Raw genomic sequence first — 22,093 nt, forward strand, 5'->3', positions numbered from 1 at the left:
TTGCTTGGTGGAAGAAGTTGCCAATATTAAAACATTTTTAATACAATGTTTGGGGCTTCTTTGCTTTACTTTGTTCTTTATTTTGCAGAACAGAGATTCCTATAATTTCTCTTTAGGTTTGTAATGGATTTTTGCCAACATTTTGTGTGAAAGAATGCCTTTGTGGGTGAAGAGAGACTGTACACAGTTTAGATATCACCTTATTTTATTTTATTTTATTCATCTTATCTTATTTTATTAATTTATTTTTACCGGTTTTTTTATTGTTTTGTTGTGTTCCTTCTGAAATATATCTGAAGTCTGTTTGTTTATTTACTTATCTATCGATTTTGGTTTTGACACAATTTTCACCCCTAATTTAGTCTTTAGCCCAATTTGAAATTCTAGCCACAGATGGCTGTGGCATCACTTAGACAGTTGAATTGTTTTATTTTTTATGAAAGCTGAATTAAAAAAATTAACAAAGTACTCATAGTACAATAGTGTTTTGACAGCTGTCAACCATTACAAATATCTATAACCCTAACCAGTGTGCAATATACCCCCTGGTCCAAAAAAAACTGGGACACTGTGCAAAATAAATAAATACAAATGCAATGATGTGCAAATCATTTAAACCCTATATTTCATTGAAAAATGCTTCAAAGACAACATATGAAATTTTGAATTTGATGCCAACAACACATTCCAAAAAAGTTGGGATGGGGCAACAAAAGGCTGTTAAAGTTGTGTAATGCTAAAACCTGGTGGTTAATAGGCAACAGGTCAGTAACATGACTGGGTCTAAAAAAGCATCCCAGAGAGGCTGAGTCTTTCAGAAGTAAAGATGGGGAGGGGTTCACCACTCTGAAAGAAAGAATGATTCAAGAATGACATTTCTCGACATAAAATAGCAAAGAACTTTTGCTTTTCATCATCTACGGTACATAATAACATTAAAAGATTCAGAAAAGATTCAATCTGGAGAAATCTCTGTATGAAGGGACAAGACCAAAAACCAGTGTTTGCTGGCCATGATCTTCAGACCCTCAGACAGCATTGCATTAAAAACAGACATGATTCTGTAGAGGAAATCACTGCATGGGCTCAGAAACACTTCTGAAAACCGCTGTCTGTGAAAACACTTTGTCGCTGCATCCACCTTCTCTGGGCCCGAGGTCATTTAAAATGGACTGAGGGGAAGTGGAAAAGTGTTCTGTGGTCCGACAAATTAACATTTGAAATTCTTTTTGGAAATCATGGACACCGTGTCCTCCGGGCTAAAGACCACTCAGCTTGTTACATGATACATGTTTTGACAACATATGCTGCCACCCAGATAATGTCTTTTTCAGGAAAGACCTTGATTATTTAAGCAAGACAATGCCAAACCACATTCTGCATGTTTTACAACAGCATGACTGTATTAAAAGAGTCCAGGTGCTAAACTGGCCTGCATGCAGTCCAGAGCTGTCAACACTGAAAATTTGGCACATTATTAAATGAAAAATATGACAAAGGAGACCCAGAACTGATGAGCAGCTGAAATCCTATATTAAACAAGAATGAGAGCACATTTCACTTTTTAAACAACAGCAGTGTCTCCTCAGTTCCCAAACACTTACACAGTGTTGTTAAAAGAAGAGGTGATCCAGTACAGTGGTAAACATGCCCCTGTCCCAACTTTTTTGGAACATGTTGTTGGCATCAAATTCAAAATGGGCATATATTTTCCACAAACAATAACATTTTTCAGTTTCAACATTTGATATTTTGTCTATGTAGTATTTTCCATTAAAAATGCGGTTTACATGATTTGCAAATCATTGCATTGTACAGGGTGTCCCAAAAAATTGACATAATTTGAGATGTGAATATCTGAGTAACTACATGTCCTGGCAAACGAAAATTAAATAGGCTTCTTTTTGAACAATACAAGATTTATTTATCAAAATTCGAAGAAGAAATTCAGGGGGATGTAGATTTTATAACCGATTTCAGAAAGCTTCACAAATGTAATATCTTCCTCTTTGAATTTTTTGTGCCATGTTCAAATCTGCTTTGCAGTTGGTGCATTTTTATTGAATTTTCTCAAAAATGCACGCTGCACACTCTTGTTTAACTGTGTTAGAGCATATTCTAACACACAAAATGCCTTTTCATTTCTAGTGAACGCCATTTTTCAACCTGAAAAAAAAAAAACATTAAAAATTAAACTTGGTAAGTTTTTACATATTTTTTCAAAATTTGAGATCATTTGAGGGAGAATTGGCTGTTATTAGACCACGAAATGATGTCAATTTTTTTGGGACACCCTGTATTTTTATGTACATTCTGCACAGCATAATTTTTTGGAAATTGGGTTATAGTTAAGAATACCAAAGTCAGAAGCTCCCTGATTGTAGGTGAAGCAGCTGAACAATGAATTTGTATTTGAGCATCCATTTGTCCCAGGACAGCATTCCCCCTAGACCTCCTAGAATTTTATTTTGAGGGAGTTTCAGGGAGTACAAGAGGTTAATTAGGGAGTCCCAGACCCCCCAGAACCCCTTGTACTTTGCAGCTTGACTCTAACCAGTTTAAAGTGTAAATGTGTGTAATCATGAAGGGAGTGAAAATAGTCTCAGTCATCCAGTGTTAACAAATCTGCTGCACTGCAAAAATATCTGACAGCTTGAAGTCTCATAAGTGATTGGTATTTTTATGCAGTCCTGACAGATGTTAAACAAAATCAAGACTCTGCCGACATGCCGCAGGGGACGTGGCCCAAAAAAGCCTCGCTGAACTGTTTCACTCTCTCAGGAACAAAGCTCTTCACTTTAATCACAGCGTTCTCCATCATCAATCTCCATTTGAGACATCATAAATTGAAATGGGTCGGTCCAGTTTGCCAAAGACGGATTAAGCTTAGTCTGGGACTAAGACGGCTTTTCAGTGGAGAGTCTCCTTCAACAATGAAATGTGGTCTAAATCTGTGAGCCAAATATTCATGAGTCTTCCTCTTTCCTGGAAACTTCCTTGGAAGAAGATTAAAGCGTACTGAGAGATTTGTGGCCTGCAGACCAACAAATGTAGGGCTAAATATGATATGAAGTAAACTTACAATAACAATTCCCAGACATTTTCAAACACTAAAGCTTACTGGACTTGTTCAAATAAGGTTTCTACAGAACATTATTCCACAGTTTAAGACAGCTTTCATGGGCATTTGACTCCAAGTGTGTTAGTTTGGCAAAACAGTCAATTTAACGCTAAATGTAGCCAATCAGACAAAACACATTTGGCATCTGAAGTGTTTCTTCAGATTTTAAGGCTGATAGCTAAGAAATAATGGAAACGTCCAATTGTCAAATAATTGCCTGTTTGCAAAATTATGACTGACTCCTCTCAGCAAAGCACAATCGTCTCTGAATGTTCTTTTTTTCCCCTCAGATGAAGGAAAAACTTTGACAGGACTCTTCGAAACAAACCTGCAGTGAGAACGACAGTGGCAGTAAATTAGTCACAGTTATGAGGCTAATAAATGGTGTAAATGCACTACTGAGGAACATATAATACCTCACTCATGCTATTCTGATCATCTGGAGGGTAGAGCTGTTTTCATTTCATTCCCAAAGCTGAAAAAGCTTTGGATTAAATGATGCTTCAGAAAAATGCTAAGATCAGTTAGCTAACTAGTTAGTTTGCCTTAATTTAGCTGCTGACAGTCTTGATAAATCGGTCAGATGCATTCGTACATGTGCAATTCTTGCTATTGCTTCATTAAAGCTTGCTGAAAGACTTTGCATACGAGACATCGAGTCCTTCTCAGCATCTAACAGCTCTGACTAGCTCCAGTGTTAGCTTGAGCATTTACTCACCTGGAGGAGTAGCTTCTGTTGCTAAAACCTCCTCCACATGAAAATCTGTCACTTTATTCCATTTTCATTTGTTTTAAATTTGCCTATATTTTTGTCAGTTCTCAAATGCCACTCTTTGTGCTTCTACTTTTTATTTTGTATTACTGAACTTTTTAGTCTGTTAGTAAAAGACTTATAGAATAACTAAGGGAGGCCTGACTTTCTCAGAACTTTGCAAAGGGTCAATTATGTGGTTTCTGGCTGTTATCCATAAAAAAGGATAAAAGTACATAAGTCAGCAAAAAATACAGTAGGAACAGCCATCATGAGGTAGGAAAAACACTCCTCCACAGTTTTTTCCTGAAATCAGCCCTTTTCTGTTAAAGTCAGTCCACTTTCAGAGGCAGCTCTGGGTCACAGTTCGGCAAACTCACTGTCATGCAGACCCTTGCCAACACAGGAGTAAATGCAGTTAGATCTATTTCTTTGAAAAAAAGATTAGTCATGCTTGACCTTTGTCAAGCACTGATGCGCACACACCAGTCAGACGGACGATGTGATTGTGTAAGGCAAATGCAGCAAGGAGCCATTTTCACAGCCTCTGAATATGAATTTAAACAGGTCAGCTTTGGTCCATCATTTAATGTGCTGCAATGTTTCTTTACATTTAGGCCTATTATAAGTCAGTCGTCATTTAACATTAAAAAAGAAACAATGAGCCATTTAATAAGTCATGATAACAAGAAAGTAAACAAAATTACTTTGTAGTATTTGATTTACTGTCTCATAAGGAGTTAGTATCTCATAATTATGATTTAATTTTTCAGAATTAGAAGATTCTCATAGCGAGTAAACATCTCAATGAGATACTATTATGTCACTTTTGACAATATTTCATAGGAACGATCTCAATTCCGACCTTTTACAAGTAACTGTAATTCATAACAATGACATAGTATGTCACAATATCTCATAATAAAATGCTATTTCAATGTTGACCTCCTATTCATGAATTAACATGTCAATTATAAAACTCAAGACATAATATCGCACAATAATGAGACACTATTATGTCACAATTGATGTTCTAATAATAACAAGATACTCTCTTAATTATGACTTCCTATTTATAAATTAATGTCCCTATTATAAGACTATAAGACTAACTTATGACTTGTCTGAGAATGTGTCTTATAATGATACTGGGTCATTCTTCGTTTGGAGTGGAAAATCAGGTGGACACATTTTTAAAAATTAGTTTCTTTCATCCCAAACTAAGTAATCTTAATATGTCCATTAACATCTTCTATTACCATATATGCAAAAGGAGAGCTTAATTCCAAACATATTTTACAGTCACTGGTGTTATATGAATATGGTGTATTCACACGTGACATTTTGGTTAAAATTGAGGATTTCGTAAATTGGCCGACTCATTGGCAGTCAGATGTCCTTGTGCGACTATTTAAAATCAGTAATACAAAATGATATTTGGCATTATTTTGACAAAAATTTAATTACCCAGCCATTAAAGCACATAACACCAGTGACACATAGAAGTTATATGCTGCCTGCTAAACAAAATTATTAATAATGCATTAAATATAGTGAACAAGTGTGACTCGCCTTCTTATGCCTTGAGATGCTTCCTCTCTTTTTTTAAATGTAGTATAATGTTAATGATATAAAAAGTAAACATGAATCTGTTTTATACAAATTCCGAAGTTAAACCTCTAAAGGCATTGTTTTATATTAAAAATGGTTTCTCAAATGTTCAAAATTGGTTTTGTGATGAGCTGTTTTACATATGCAGAGCGAATATGAAACAGAATAAAAAAATCTTCAACTGTGGCGCTGTGCCAAATATTTTACCATCTTTTTAAGCCCTGCAACCTTTGTGACATGGTTTCCCACTCCAAATGGAGAATGACCCTACTATGTCACATTTGATAGTATTTTGTTATAATGAGATCTCAATTATGATCTATTTATGAATGAGTACCTCATTTATAGGACTCAGTTAAGATATAATAGGTCATAATCGAGATATTTATGACACAATTGACAGTATTTCATAATAATATAATCTCTATAATGACCTCATGGTTACAGATTAGAATTTTAGCTGTAAGACTCAATTATTACTTAGTATATCGTAAATGTAAAACTTTACCTCATTATGAGATATTAAGTCAAATTAATAAAGATTAAAAAGTATAACTAATAATTACTTATGAGATCCTAAAATTGAGATACTGTTATAATTTAGATTATGATATTACGTCATTGCAATGAGTTACAATTACTTAATGGCTTAGTTTTCTTGTCGAGGATTGTCTCATCTACATTATTAAGAAAGAAATGTTACATAATAGCAAATTGCTCGAGTGTGTGCGTTAGGGTCAGTTAGGGCATCCCGGCATTAGTGACCTCAAGCCTCGGCATGGGTGCACTCAAATGAGGACAATTTGCGTGTTTGAGTTCAGAGCTTTATTCTCAGTGAAGAAGCTGTAAAGCTGCTGAGTGCAGAAAGTTGCCAAGCTGGCTCCAAAGACATTCCGAGGTAAAGGCATTTCATCACACTTTATTAAGTTACAATTTGTGCTGACAAATGACAAATATAACCATCATGAAATATGACACAACACAGCTTCCATTCCCATAGCTTTTTAAATAATAACAGAGGAAAAACATATTATGTAATTCAATTACAATGACTGGTGGCATCAGTGCTGTAGACATATTGACATAGTGACAAAACAAAAGGGTGCCATTGAAGATCTCATGGACTTAAATGGAATTACATCTTCCCACCACATTTGTCATATGATAGGAGATGCCTAGGCAGAAGACAAGAGGCACCGCTCTGTCCAGCCACTGGACTTATTCATTTATCCTTGCCCTAATTAACTCAAGCTGCTTAATGCAGTTGTTTTTGAGTTTGCAGTCTGTAGGGATGTCTGGGTGTGTTTTTCTGTCTTTGTCCGTTCCCCTGACTCTCCTTAACGGCTAACTTTAACCGTCCCATGAGCCTCGTCTGTGAACGGTGCATTTGGGACTAACAGCTGCAATACCTTTCCATCAGAAGGGGGACAGGACGTCCCCTGGCTCCAGTGGTGTGCGAGGAACAGGAAGCGACAGGCACAACCCCCCCTTCCCTTTCTTTCTGTTCGGCCCACCGCTTCTAAAACATGATTGACAGTGAAAGGCATTCGAAGCACAGCCGCACCGTGGCACATCCCCAGCGTTTGTACAACAGACAAAATATTGCATAACTAGACTGCAATGGGAATTGACAGCCTGTGCCAGAGGCGGAATATTACAATAATAGACTCCCTCCTTTCCCCCCATGAAAAGCTTTGCGCAGCTGTAATAGCTGTTGAAGGCAGGTTAGGGGTGGGATATGAGATAAGTGACCAATTTGAGAACATTCCTGTCTTTTGTGCCATCACGCTCTGCCTAGGATGAGGGCAAATGTGAATTTTGGACAAAGCATCCAAATATCTTTAGAATAACCGAAACGAAATTTATAATAGTGGTTTTCACGCTGCTTTAATACTTGACATTTCATTTGGAGAAACACAATAGTACTCACAACTGCATTGTTTCATGTGATTCTTTTCAAGATGGAACAGGACAAATGTTTTAAAGTTTTAACTGATGTAGAATTCTTTTCTTTATCTTAAAAGTAAACAGTTGCTTTGCACTGTTTCATTTAAAGTATGTATTTGAGTTGTTTTGGGCAGTTTTATCCAAGTTTTTTACCCTGAAATCAGTCCTGGCTCATTCCCACCCACCACCTAGACATCACTCAAAGCGAAGATGGGAAGGTGAAGGCCACTACGTGCTGATCTGAGTCACGTGAAGACTCACTGCAACTTTTTAAACTGCTGCAAACAGAACGTGACTGTACGGCTCAACGCGCTCGTCGGAGAACACTAATGGTTACATCAGGTAAAAGATGTCTGATGAGTGATGGGGACAGAAAAAGGCCAATTATGCTCTCTTGGACTCCCAGCCATAGATGAAGTGTTTATTTGAAGTTAAAAAAAACGTTAAAAGTGGCCAAACCCTGGAAAACTGAATCTTCCTTTGCTTCTTCAAAAAGTTTAGTATGTAATTAAAAGTGTCAAAATTGATCATTCACCCCTCAGTCTATACCATCTGTATATAAAATTTATATCTCAAAAAAACAGCCTATTTTGTGATGTCATGAAAACTAACACATTTACATATATATGCTTATCCAGCCTACAGCTGTTTAGCCTCAGCCATTCATGCAAGTTATAAGGAGTGTTTACAACATGAAGCTAGATTGAAGGACAAACTGTTTTTACAGGGTAGGAACAGGAAAAGGTTTGTAATCATGCTTGATAGTTAGTTTAATACTAAGTACACCACCAATATAGGTCTTAAGTTTAGTGTATAAATAAACCAAAATATTGGTTAGAGGGAAAATCGCAAAATACACATTATATCCCAAATCTTCTATCCCTACTGTAAGTATCTGTATAAATGAGAAATGTTTAGGTGCCCAAGTGAAAATAATTTTCACATCCTCTACAAGGAACATACTTCAGTATATTTTAATGCACAGTTACTGTTAATTTGCTGAATTTAACATATTGGATAATATAAAATATGAAATGTGCCATAACCTTCACACAGGCACACAGTTTTATGTTTTATTTATTTATTCAAAATATGCTAAACTCAGCAAATAAACAGTAAGTACAGGATGTGTTAACTTATTTTCACTTAGAAATTCAACAAAACACATCATTTGTCCAGAGGCAGCCAAACTTTTGCATACAACTATATAGTCGATAGGGCTCTCGTGAACCTCTTGTGGAGGTATGTGAGATGTTAGAGAATCCTTATTAGGTCATACTAGTCCAAAACTGTGTCAAGTTGGGCAAAAAGAAAACTCCAGATCATTAAATGCACTCAGTCATCTGCCAACTATGTTTTAAGTCAACAGGTTTTCAGTTCTTATTGTGCAGAACAGAGATGTCTTGAAATTACTGTCCATGGGAATCAGCCACACGCTAGACATGCTGACAGAGGTGAAAAATACTGTATTTCTTAATGAAGATTCGTACTACAAACCAATATGTTGGATGAATACATGCAGTAATGTACTGTATAACACAAATGTAATGATCATAATTAAAATATTTGAATTTTCACAAGACATTAATGAGCAAATGAGTGAAAATAAAAGCTTTAACGCTGGTCATTTCCAATGACATGAAAAGCATCTCATAAGATGGCTGCATGGTATGGGAACCCAAAGGTAAAGAGCAAAAGCAGGCCCTCTAAAATAGTTAACGCCGCAAGGAAGGTTACTTTAAAATCCATAAATAACACAGACATTTTTGACAAACACTGCAAAGAGAAAGGGAAAAAAGTATAATTTTACTCCCAGCTCTCATACCCAATCTCTCGCATTCACAACTCCTGTATTAATGCCACGAAACAGCAGAAGAATCTTACACTCATCATGTTATATAGACACTTTATGTATTTTTGCCCTTTGAACAGCTACAATTGTCCTATAAATTACACACATGCTGCTGTTTAATTCAGTCTGAAATCGTTGTGACATAATACGGCACTTAAGAAATGCTTTTTGGAAAGGTCAGTGAGACCACCCCCTCCTGCCCAAACACAGACACACACCCCACCAGGCAAACCCACTGTCAACCTGAACTCCACTGAGCTTTGAAGAACCTTCAGGAGCTCTTCTACCCCTGTGGCTCAGAATAAATTATCTGGGCAATTAAGTGCTTTATGCACTGACTGTAGAGAACGATACAGATCCCCTTCCTTAATACTGGGACCTCAGAGTCACCTCAGTGCATCAGGACATGGACTCAGCAACAGGTCAACAGGGATCCTGGCACTGACAGTCTTCAACTTTCAGGAGATGAACAAAACATTTTTTTTACTTTAAAGTGTGTATTATAAAAGGTCATTCAGTGTGGTTTGGTTTGAAATGCCCAAGTCAGAACTGTTCACATTGGTGATGATAGGAACCAGACTAATAGTTTAACGCCTCTAACAAGTTCTCACCGAAAGCTACCACAGAAAAAGGTTAGAAATATGCTGCCTGATGTCTGAGACACAGTTTTAGTACAGTTTTGCAACAATGTTTAGGTCTACAACGTATTTTAGACCAAATATGGCGGAGAGGCAATTGCACATGGTAGTAAGACAGACTAGTCCAAAGAAAACTTATTTTTAATAGGCATTATCACACACTTATCTTCTAAACGCCAGCTGATATTTGGATGCGTCACTGTGTTCAGGCAGGTGGGAAAAAATGATACTAGCCAATAACAACATGTTTTCCCTCCTCATCCTGACCTATCATCAGAGCAAAAACACGTGCCATCACCTCCACGCCGACTGCACGCTTATGTATGTCGGCAAACAACCTCCTTGCTTCTATTTACTTTACTCTGTTATAATTTTGGACCAGTTATTTCGCTTGTTTACACTAAAAACCTGTATTAATGTTACAGGAGTGAGGTAGCTCAGATATCTGGCAATAGAACTAAGGGAATTTAATTAACATTTAATTTGTTCATGTAGATAAGGTTCATAGAGTGATATTACAAAGGCAAAGTGTGAGTGTAAGCATGATGGATCAGGTGTTATGAGCAATGTTTAAATGGAACGTGCGCCACTGTTAAAGATACATTTACAGTTGATGCGACTCAGAAATCATAACGCATTTTCCTTTTATGCTGTGATGTATTTCAGAGTGAAACAGTATCAGGGAGGGTCTTTGAGTCATCTGAGTATTTTCACTCTATCATAAGTGGGTGGTGGGAGGGGGAGGTGAAACATGGTATCATTATTACTTTCCCTGACCACCGGTGCAAGGTACGGAGAAAAAATGACATGGGTTTTTCTATCATGGGGGTGGGGAATGGGGTTGGGGGAACAAATTTTTTCTCAAATTAATACATCTCGTGATAATTATATCAGGATGATTATCTTGAAATAATTATCTTGAGAAAAAAAAGTCGGTTTTTATTTCAGAGATGTCCCTTATTGAGTTTACTTCAAGCAATAAAATAATACTCAGAAACTACAATCATATTCTGACAGTAGCTGATTAGAGTTGACGGTACTGTAGTCTGGGATGAGGGTTTAGGGCAATATCGCCTGCTTATGAATAATCTTTTGGATCGCAAAGAAAGAGCTAAACGGCCTAAATTTATCACATGCTGCTGTCCTCCTTCTGACACTTCATGTCTTATGATTCTAAAAACCTACTAATCTCTAAGCAAATGTAGATGGGTCACTGTTTTAACAAAGTAGTTTTGCATGGTTTTAAGCCCAATCATCCCCACCCCCTGCTATGTAGCCGAAGGGTCTGGCTATGATGCAGACACAAACACTCTAGCCCAGTGTGGCATTTCTACAGGGCACGCTGTTACAACGAATAAAGACATTTCTCTTAACATAGACTGTTAAAGCCTGACAGAGACAAATAGGTTACAGTAAATGCACAGAATATTTTAGTGATTACCTGCCTGCCTTTTTATGAGCATTAACATTTGAGAAGAATGAACAGAATGTCTTTTGCATATTCCGCTGGTTTTAACGGCAGGTTTGTTACAGTAGAAGATTCAGTGCTGGAGGAAAAAGTGGCACCTAAAAGAATAGAGCACCACACATACTAGGTAATATGACTATGAACAAATGGAATATAGTAGGTTCTAGACGTGGGCTGATGTTTAAAAAAAAAAATGTTTTATTATTATTAAATTCAATGCACATATCATTAACACTTCAAAATACCACAACTTGCATTTTAGTCAAACAAGTCGCACCTGAGATATTTTAGATAAGCAGAGTACTTTTCCACACCTCCAAAGTTCAGTCCTAGAAGTTGGTTGCATTTTCAGCTTCATGTGATCCAGAGAATCCCAAACACATTCAGTGATGCTGAGATGGTCAGTTTATTGTTCTAAGAACACCAGCAGCTTCTTTGTTTGATTTCCAAATGTTCTTTTTGACAGCTACACATCCTTTCAGACTCATAGCGCTGAGTTGTCTTCTCACAGTCAAGGATGGACAGAAACACCTGTGGATTTTTTCAGATCTAAAGCAGCTTGATTTTCTCCTCTCTCTCAAAGATGAAAGCTTTAAGTTCTGTTTTTCTGAAGGGAACAGTGTTGGTGTCTACCAGGTCTTGCACTGTTGTTAGGAGCCCCATTTTCTGTTTCTTTTAATCTTGTTTGAACTCCAGTTTCCAATTTTCTTTAGACTTTCTCCTTGCTTTCGTAAGTTTTTGTAAACTAAAAATGAACAAACTTGTACTTAATGACCATTTTGAATGTAAATTGAATAAATAAATAGTGGTGTCTGACTTTTGCAAAGTACTGTATCTTACATACAGCGTCATGGTGTTGTTAACAGTGATAAAAGTTACATAATTATCTTGATAAACTTTTAAATCAGCATATGCTTAGTAAGACACGAAGTTGCATGACACTTGCGAATTGCTAACAGATGCCAAATTCACTTTAATTCACTGTTAGCAACATTAGATTTTTTTTAAATCTACAACAGGCATGTAAACTGCAGGGAATATTTTGGTAAAGTCAAGCAAGCTTAACATCAACTGCAAACCATTTTTAAGGAATGTCATGCACTGCTTCGGAAGTCAGGAGGAAAAAAAAAAAAAAGTGTATGATTACATAAATGCCCAACATAACGAACTGTCCTTTTGGAAGTCATTAGCTACTTGACTGTAAAGAAGCTGAAGGCAAGGATTCAGAAGCATCTATACATCTCCCCCACTAGACTCCCACTCATATGTAAAATAGATGTATTTGTAAAGAAAAGTGAATTCAAACAAGTTTGCAAATGTTCTTGGACTGAAAATCTGCTCAGTAGCAGCAGCGCACTCAAAGAAATGGTAAATGTTGCTGAGACTCATATACACTTGCACAAATCTGTTGTCAGCACAGCCAGTAGGGGCCAGCTGGTGCGGCCAGCTGTCCGCGCGGGTTAAATGAGGCAGGAAAGACGAGGCGAAGGGGGCTGACCTGTGGCTGTGCCACACTAACTCATACTCAATTCATATTGACAGTGATGTGGGGTTTACAGAGGCCCACCATTGCAGTGGCCTAAGTCAGCCAGTGTGACAGTAAAAGTGGAACAGAAAATTCTCACATTGCTCCTCATGCAGGGAGAAGAGACATCACTTTTATTACATTAGATTGGGTGAGAAATAAAGAGGCCACTTTATTAGAAACACTGGCCCTGTTGCTCCACCTTGCAGGCATAATTAGACTCTACACCTAATTTTTTTCCAAGCAGATTGTTATTGATTCTTCAGTCCTTCATCCATATCAGTATCACATGTGGCACTTAAGGTCCTAAGGTGGTCCCTTTCCAGTAATGGACAGGGTAAAGGCGTGAACAAATGTGAGGCAACAGATGGGCTACAGTCAGCAACTGTAAAGCTACAAAGTGCACCTATGGGGAAAGAAGGTGCAAATCTACACATCTGAAGCTTGCTTTAAAAACATTCTGAATCCCCATTCACTTCAATATAGGAAAATTTTAGAGAACAGATTAAAAATCACTTCAAGCTGAAACTTTGAAACATACAGTTTGCAATCATACAAGCACAGTAGCTATGAATGAACATTTTGCCATAGAAAAACAAGGTGTGAAACACAGGGGTCATGGGGGGTCCAGGGCTTCCTAATTAACCTCTTGGACCTCCTGAATCTCTCAAAATCAAAATTCTGGAGGGTGTCTGAAAATAAAGCTATTACGTTATGCTGACCACTAGGGAAAAAAGAAGCTCATATACAAATTCATGGAAAGCTTTAGCCAGCTTCACCCACAATCAGCGAGCTTCTGTCTTTGGTATGGTCTGTCTTAACTCACTAGAGATGCAGCACTGGTCTGCCTCCGGGTGGCCCTATAGTAAGCTGGTTCACCCAGCTGGTCCTTCATAGCCTAGAGCCCATGTGTCAAACACAAGGCCTGCGGGACACAATCCTATCTGGCCTGCAAAAGTATTTTATTTTAGCTCGTTTTACAATGCACTGCACTACAGTCCCCAGCATGCACTGCAACGTAATGTAGGCCTTGACTCTCCTACCCCAACAACAATCTATGGGACACCTCAATTCTATACACATCTATGCAATTCCACACCTGACATATCACTAGACACGCAGAAATTGAGCCCAAGAAATAATGAACATGCAGCAAAGAAAGGATGTCCGATTGTCTAATTCAAGCAAATGGGCAGGTTTAAAAGACTGAGCTCCTGGGGACATTTAATTTTGAATATTTTAGGTATTCACATTATATTTCAAGGTTTACTACTAGTGCCTATATTTTATTGCTAAGGTTTTTGCGTTTTTTTTTTTAAATAAATAATGGCCAGTTCAGGTAATAGCACAACATTAATTAAAAATGAAATAAAAAACATTTTTTTCTCTGGCCCACAGATTTGATGAGATTTTTAATATGGCCCCTTTAGTGGTTGAGTTTGACATCCCTAGTCTAGAGACTGTAACTATTCCTGGGATGCCTCTGAAAAACTTCACAATATGCCACAGCAGATCTGTAAATCTAAAAACTTGCCCAATTTCACAAGTTTGGTGGAAAGAGTGAATTGTTACTCATCTCTCAAACCAAAGATGAAAGAGGAGATAACAAGATCTAAAAAAGAGCATTTCCATAAGAAGAACTGTTAAACCAAACATTGTGTTGCTACTGAATCTAGCATGAATTCTGCTATGGTGAGTGAGTTAGCAGCCATCATACTTTCTTTGTAATCAAACACGCAGTTGGGATGATTTATATGTACTGATTTATATCTATGATTTGCTCAGAAAAGCATTTTTAGATGTATTGTAACTTCTGTCAAGCAAGCAGCGCGCAACCACACTGTACAAACTAAAACCACAACGTCCTTTTGGCCAAATTTGTACTTTTTATATACTTGTTTAAAGTATACTGCCAGTTCTGTTCCAGAACAAAATAAACTGGAGCCATTTTCTCCCTTCTGCCTCCTCCAAGCTACCAACCTACGCTGCATTCTTTGAGCCAGCTGCACGGCTCAGTGTGCTCAGAGCAGTAATCGGTACAATAACGTGCACTATGACCAGAGACAAGTCCGGTTGCATCGATTTATTACTCAAAATTTGGGGGGGATTGAAGAGGTCTTGCAGAAATCTCCCTGCCTCTGAGAACAATTGACCTGTCTATGCTCCACCCACATGGGCGTCCCTTTATAGAAACGGGTGTTAGGTTGGATAAGCTGTACAGAACACTGGTGAAAAAAACGTTCAAGAATGGTTTTTGTTGTTGTAAATCAGTTAAAACGTCGTTTCTTCCAGTTTTGGTCCAAGTGTGTTCTCTGTAGAGGATGTGATAACTTATTTTCACGTAGATCAACTAAAGGCAATTCGATTAGGGAGGATTTTAAACAAACAAACACACCACCACCACCACCGGCCTGTCTCAAGAAGAGAGGTCAACATGGTTCCCTAACAAATGCAGCCACATTAACTAACTTACTCGTTTCATGACTACAGTTTACATCATTCTCTGTTAACCCAGGATTACACACTAAAACTAGGACTAATCCCTGGGCTGCTAGAAATTATACTACATAATATGGAGAAAATACAAGATTTACTTTTGGTCAAAAGCAACACTCTTGCCCTTGCCACCGTGCTACCGCTTACTGGAATGATATTTGCTTTATATTCTCGATAACCAGGTAGTATCATTTGTTTACTCCACTGAAAAGCTATATTTTCACACCACAAACATTACAAAAAATGACCTGAAAAAGACCAGAGAAGTGCACCTCCATCAGAAGACTGTCAGTGATTGGTCAGAAGCTCACCAAGAGCTGTTTATGATCTGAAATCATATACTGAACTTGCCCTGGAGCAGCTAGGATGTGCAGCTCAAGTTGCCATGGCAATGGTGGCCTGATCTATACCAACAATGAATTTGAAATTAAATCTGTATTTCCACATTTTGACCATAACTGCATTGTGTGCTACAATTTCTCATTAGGTTTAATGAGTGTCAACGTTCTGTAAAGCTTATTAAACCTAGCAACTTTTACTACTACAGAAACAAAACACAGTTACAGGCAGAGCACGGAGAAGTTAGATTGCATTCAAGCCAAAAACACCACACTATACAACCAGGATTTAAACATAGCAGTGTGACTAGGAGGAACAGGCAATATTAGAAATAAATCACGGTACTCTAAAATATTTCCAGAATTTGTCCCTGAGGTTTGATAAATTGGCAGACAGTTTACCAGTAGTTTTCATATTTCACTAGCAGCAAAAAGGCATTAAAAGTAACTATGCTAATTCTTTTCTTCTTTTCCTTATTATTTTACATATTGCACATAACTATATCGAATACAGCAGGGCCAGATAGGCTCTCCTCCACTCCTGGTATATATGTGTGTGTGTGTGTGTGTGTGTGTGTGTGTGTGTGTGTGCGCGCGCGCGTGTGCGCGCGCGTGTGTGCATATATATATATATATATATATATATATATATATATATATATATATATATATATATATATATATATATATATATATATATATATATATATATAAACAAACTGGTATACAAACTTTCTAATATATATTTTAAAATATCTAATATCACTTGTAATAAAACCTCCTTACATCAACTTACAAAGTTAAGAATGATTTATTGTGTGTGTGTGTGTGTGTGTGTGTGTGTGTGTGTGTGTGTGTGTGTGTGTGTGTGTGTGTGTGTGTGTGTGTGTATACACACACACACTCTGTTTGACCTGTATTAAATTAAGGCAATATCTTATGTTTTATCTTTCGTATATATGCACTCATACATATACATACAAATACAAATAAAAATACACACACACACACACACACACACACACACACACACACACACACACCCCTTTACCTGTTTTGTAAATATACAATCTGGGCACAGATTCAAAATTATCAGTAAGACGCTAAATGTTATGCCAAATTTCCTGTGTTTATTGGAATAAGAAACTGATACCACCTTACACAAACATAAGGGTAGTGCATTTGTCACAAATGTGTGTTTCCCCACAGCAGAGATGTCACACTTAAAGCTTCATTTAAGGCAAGATTCATCGTTAAATGTACTGTTTCCACAATTTACTCTGGCCTGTTGTCACAATACCACTGATCAAAGCAGCAGGCAGCAAAATGAGGATATAGGACTCCACACAGGTTCAGTTTTAAAACAAAACAGGATTAATATGTTAAGAAGAGAGTTTTTGAAAATGTACAAAACAGCCACACCAAAACCAGCATTCGTTAAAAGAAAGTCCATTTCAAACACAAAGTGAAGTTACAAGGCATGCAAGGTGAATTTAAAACTTTACTAATAAGAATTCTTCAGTCGCATCAGTGATGAGTGAACAGACAGTCCACAAATACACAGGGAGTGTTTCTTTCCTGTCAAAAGGATCAGACAATACTATGAATAAAATATAAACAAGCATCAATTAAAAACTGATTGCTTTCGACATGTTTGCCCAAGGCAAGGCAACAATACAAGCATGCAATACATTCAACCTGCACATCTTAAACTAAAGTCAGTCAAGACCACTGCTGCCATCTAGTGCACCCAAACATTCTAACACCATCTGCAGCTGTGGGCACAAGACTGTAGCCTTCACATTTAACCTTTAAATTTATTCCCCCAGTATATTAAATTCAGTAAATAAACAGTAAAATCAACAAAACATGACATTAGACCAGGGGTGCCCAAACTGTTTACATTCGACTTATAATATAATATATAACAGTTTATAACTGTTTATATTCAACTATAATTGCTTGTTTGGTAATCTTACAACAGTTTAAAGCATATAATACAGCCAAATGTACAGTTACAGACTAGCTGCTCCTAATGTCAGTGCTGGTATTTGTAAGCCTGCATTCCAAACCTGCTATGTCCAAAACAAATGTTCTGATTTGTTCTGTTGCCAGAATCACCTGTTCTGTTAGGTAATAATCATCTCACACTACAGGATTCCTGAACGTTTTGAGTCATAAGGTTTGAAAATACTCGATTATCTAGTTTTCCCTCTCACACTACTAGATTATCTATGTGCTCAATTGATTCTGATCAAGGGGGAATCGTGGTAAAATTGGACCAACAATCGTTTAGCGTACGCCTGACTTCAGCTTAAAGTTGATACAAGCCCCTGTACATCCTAACGATTTTTATTAATAAGGTTAAAGCTGATCTCAGAACTCACAGAGTTTCCACGGGAGCGTTCGAGGTGCACGGAGCCCTGGGGTCAAATTGTTAGTGGTTCTTGGCTCAGGCCTGAGAAAAGAAAAAATAAAAATAAAGACAAAGTAGAGCACAGCAATTTTTTAACCACTGAAACTGCTAAAGATTATGATAAAAAAAAATTCAAACTCAGACAAAAAATAAATAAGCTTCCATTACTTGTTATACATTATATACACATGTTCACAGAATAACCGTTTCTAATCTCACTAAATTCCGACCTCTGCGTCACACTACTTTGACTAAGGCATGCCGATTTGCATAAACAAAAGCTGACTCACTTATTTTGGACGAGCTGATTAGTTGACACTCCCCACACAAAAGTAGCAGCGTGGTCATCAGCCTCTGCAACACACAAACATTCGCCATTATCTATGTTACACCTGCAAGCATGTATGGGTCACATTTAATCAGGTACAACAGACACAGGGAGACTACTGACCCTGTAGCACTCGCAGAACAGAGCACTGACCTTTATCCCAGTCCTCCTCAGTCACAGGGTTTGTCCAGGTACTGACTGGGACTTGAAATTTCCTCTGTATCTCCATGTTGGCCTCTACAACACAGTGTTGTATAGACGGAGGTAAATAACACAAGCTGCACGCATGTAGCATCGACAGAGCTCGTGGTCAAAATATAATGACAATATTTTGAGAGGAGCGAGAGAAATCTTACCATCCTCAATAGTGATCAAGCGTCTATCCTCACAGTTTTCAATATGATGGGACAGCTCATGTTTGGGCATCAGGTGTTTTGCATTGAAGGGACATGTCTTCAGTTCACTCGCTAATTTGGGATGATTCTGAAAAGGTTTATTTGTTTAAAAACAAAACAAAACAAAAAAAACTTGCAGCTCTTTGCTTTATAAAGCACATCTGCCTTGTACCTATAATCACCGGCTAATTTGTAGGCAATGTGATTTTATGGTGATCAAATGTGTCATAATATGCACAGTATACTCATAAAAGTCTATCTCCAGTGCTTGAAAACTAAACAACTGAACGTTTCATTACAAAAAGAGCATAAGTGTTGCAACTTTTAACCCATTTATCACTACAAGTAGACTAACATAATACCACCAGATATTACTTGGATGGGCCATTTTTAGCACAGCTGTGATCAACATTATGGTGTCATATTAGTGGATTTTGTGTCAGGGCATCGGAAACTGTATGGTAGGTATACCTCATAAAACAGATACCAAATAAACTGGGAGGTAGCACACTTCCAGGCTAACGTAGGGTGAACCTTTTTGATTTGGTGATTCTGAGTTACTTAAACCCACAGTTAAGCAGGCGCTAACCTTTCTGCACTTGAGAAGATGATAAGGGAAGCGGCAGGCGCGAATCTGGTGATTCTTGTCATAAGGGCACTGCAGCAACTTGTTGGGATCACTGGGATCATCTGGCTTCACTACAAAAGTTAGAAAGAGCATACAGAACGTCTGCTTTATTCCAGGCAACTAAAAGCTTATTTCCGTACACTTGGTAGTAACAAAAGTCATGCACAGTCAATGATGAGCAGGTAAACCTCTTCAAAAATGGTTTCAAAATTGGATGTTGGCAATAAGTGGGGTTCCTTTTGCTCAGTCCCATCTATTTAAAGAGACATTTTAAGGGAAACTGCACAGTATTTTCAAATGATAGTTTTTCCTTCTAGCCAAGTATATTTAATCTACTTACTTCCATTATCATCCTTCACATTTACTTCCCAATTCATATTCTGGGCTTGATTTCTTTATGTTCTGTTAAGGACTGTGCCAAGACTGTTTCTGCTGCTTACTGTGGAGTTTCAACACTTCATATTAAACCAAGACCCCACCAAAAAAAAAAAGACTATCGTTTTTTTCTTTAGTCTTTTATGCTGACAGATGAATGTACTCTTGTTTTTTGCTTTTTGTTTTTGACTTTCTGGATCTTGCTTACCTGAGCTGGGTTTGGTAGCTAGCTGCTTCTACCTGAACAAGTTTTAGACTAAAGCACTTTTTGAACAGCACTTTTATAAAAGTTCTCCTGTGCCCACTTCAGCTCTCTTACCTGTGTCTTCGTCCCCATTTCGCAGAGACTCTCCTACAGAGGTAACTGCTGCAGGACCGAGGCTGGTACCGTATCTTATGGTGGACATTTTTCTCGGCCTTCTTAGCTACCGTGAAAAAATGTGACCACCAAACTTTTAGTGAACACCCAAATATCAAAAAAGAAAGCAACCTCAACGCGCTGAAACACGAAGCTACATTGATATTCGAGAGTTTTTCTTCCTCGCGGGCTTCACTACCGGCACGAACACTTAACAAACTAACTCGGGCTAAAACGCAGATTATAAAAAAACATAGTTCCGGCCCTAAAATCTGATTGGCTAAACCGCGGTCGAAGCCGACCGCATCACAACATCTGAATTCTGTATTACTGCGCCACGTCACAAAAATCCTTTTACCGTTAATGGAATAATCTGTGATGACGTCACTGCAGTGCTGTTTGCACAGCCCTTTGAGTGTATTGATGAAGTGAGAGCCCGTTTTTGTTTAAACTGACGAGCTGACAACTTATAAACTATGGGTTTATTAACTAGAACTGGGCTGGTTAGCTAGCTAACAGGCTAAAAGATAACAAACAACTCCATCATTAATATCACAATTAAAGTACTTACAATCCGTTTAAAGAATGTAACTTAACGATTCAAATGTCCGTGGTTTCGTCAGATTTGTTTTAAAGTAGCATCAAATCCAAGCTGAATCCCAAACGGCTCCGATCCAATCACAACAACAGGTTCTCTGTGCTTCGCCAACCACACCGCCACATGAACACAATACAAACAGTAAACACCAAGTGAGTGTGGATCACTGCGCTCTCTCTGCGTCCTATATCCCACATTCTGGGTGCGGTGTTCTTGAAATAGTATAATTTTGGACAGTACCTTCTTAAACTGCCGCTTTATTATGGTACTGAACGCAGTCCACCAGCGTTGACATGCCTGGCTGGACTATTGGCGTGCAATGCTGCGTCTATGTGTGTATATTTATGACCTAGCTACGTTTTGCTTTTAAATGGTGTGGTATGATCAGTCATGCTTAGTATGACCAGGGACATGAGCTAACAATATAGATTTGATTTCAGGTTATCTTTAATTCCTAAGATTTTTAAATGGTTAGGATGTAAACAAAGTCATTAAGAGTGGTTTGATGTAACATTTTCTATTCTAGAAAAACTTGCTGAGCCAGAATTGTTCACAGTGGTGGTGATAGGAACTAAACATCTGAAGCGTCTAATGTAATAATGCCTTCAGAAGTTTCCTCATACAAAGCTATTATATTGCCAGATGCCTGAGACATTATTTTGAGATGATATATTTAAAAAAATATATTTTCACGGTGGAGGAGCAAGTACAAGCAGGGTAAAATAGCCCCCAAAGAATTCTTATTTTTCAGGTTTACCACTATTTTACCACTATCAACATTATAAACGAAGACTCAGAAGACAAATATAAGTTCACTGGTCATTTTGGATAGTAAATAAAATGGCTATATTTGTGTTGAGACCCCTGGTTCCTATCACCACCACTGTAAAAAAAAGTTGTTAAATTGCTCTACAGTGAACCATTTCACATCAAACCACTCAAAGAATAAATTATGTGGAAATTTTAAAAAATTGATGACTTTACTGAAGACTGTATGCTTTTTTTATGTGCAAAAGTTATCTTCTGGACCTGTTTTTTATATTATTATAGCCTACTTTAAATACTGTTTGTTTTGTTGTTGTAATTCCTTAACAGAAAATGGATTGAGGAACATTATCCAATCAAATCGCTTCTTTGAGTTTCGAAACAAGCATCACTATAACAAGGGCGTGGTTTTGAGACATAACCACGCCCGTTTGCATTCCGCTTATAAACCACGCCCACACCGAGTTGACTGCAGTTCTTTTG

The 22,093-nt window shown here is 37.6% G+C and overlaps 1 protein-coding gene across 3 annotated transcripts; it reads right to left on the reverse strand.

The window, feature by feature from the left end:
• Positions 1-17,053: 17,053 nt before the first annotated feature.
• zgc:56699 (uncharacterized protein LOC405758 homolog) lies at positions 17,054-21,127 on the reverse strand. 3 transcript variants are annotated; one of them, XM_036591775.1, is made up of 7 exons: positions 20,209-20,504; positions 19,476-19,585; positions 18,848-18,974; positions 18,645-18,728; positions 18,454-18,517; positions 18,135-18,205; positions 17,054-17,325 (listed from the first exon to the last, which is right to left on the reverse strand). In XM_036591775.1, coding segments are annotated over exons 1-7 (546 nt in total). In that variant the 5' UTR covers positions 20,297-20,504; the 3' UTR covers positions 17,054-17,323. The 3 variants fall into 3 exon arrangements, with proteins under 3 accessions (XP_036447668.1, XP_036447667.1, XP_036447666.1); XM_036591774.1 differs by lacking the exon at positions 17,054-17,325 and adding an exon at positions 20,819-21,127 and having other exon boundaries at positions 17,756-18,205; positions 20,209-20,314; XM_036591773.1 differs by lacking the exon at positions 17,054-17,325 and having other exon boundaries at positions 17,756-18,205.
• Positions 21,128-22,093: the final 966 nt, after the last annotated feature.

Source organism: Colossoma macropomum, unplaced genomic scaffold (genome assembly GCF_904425465.1).
Source record: "Colossoma macropomum unplaced genomic scaffold, Colossoma_macropomum, whole genome shotgun sequence".
Taxonomy (NCBI): Eukaryota; Metazoa; Chordata; class Actinopteri; order Characiformes; family Serrasalmidae; genus Colossoma; species Colossoma macropomum.

What these genes read in the sequence shown, in the direction of transcription:
- zgc:56699 (XM_036591774.1), bottom strand. Translation starts at nt 20,296, where the DNA reads ATGTCCACCATAAGATACGGTACCAGCCTCGGTCCTGCAGCAGTTACC. An exon ending in CTTGATCACTATTGAGGATG is followed by an intron (nt 18,729 to 18,847) that starts GTAAGATTTCTC and finishes ACTGTGTTGTAG; the next exon opens with AGGCCAACATGGAGATACAG. An exon ending in AATCAGCTCGTCCAAAATAA is followed by an intron (nt 18,206 to 18,453) that starts GTGAGTCAGCTT and finishes TTCTTTTCTCAG; the next exon opens with GCCTGAGCCAAGAACCACTA.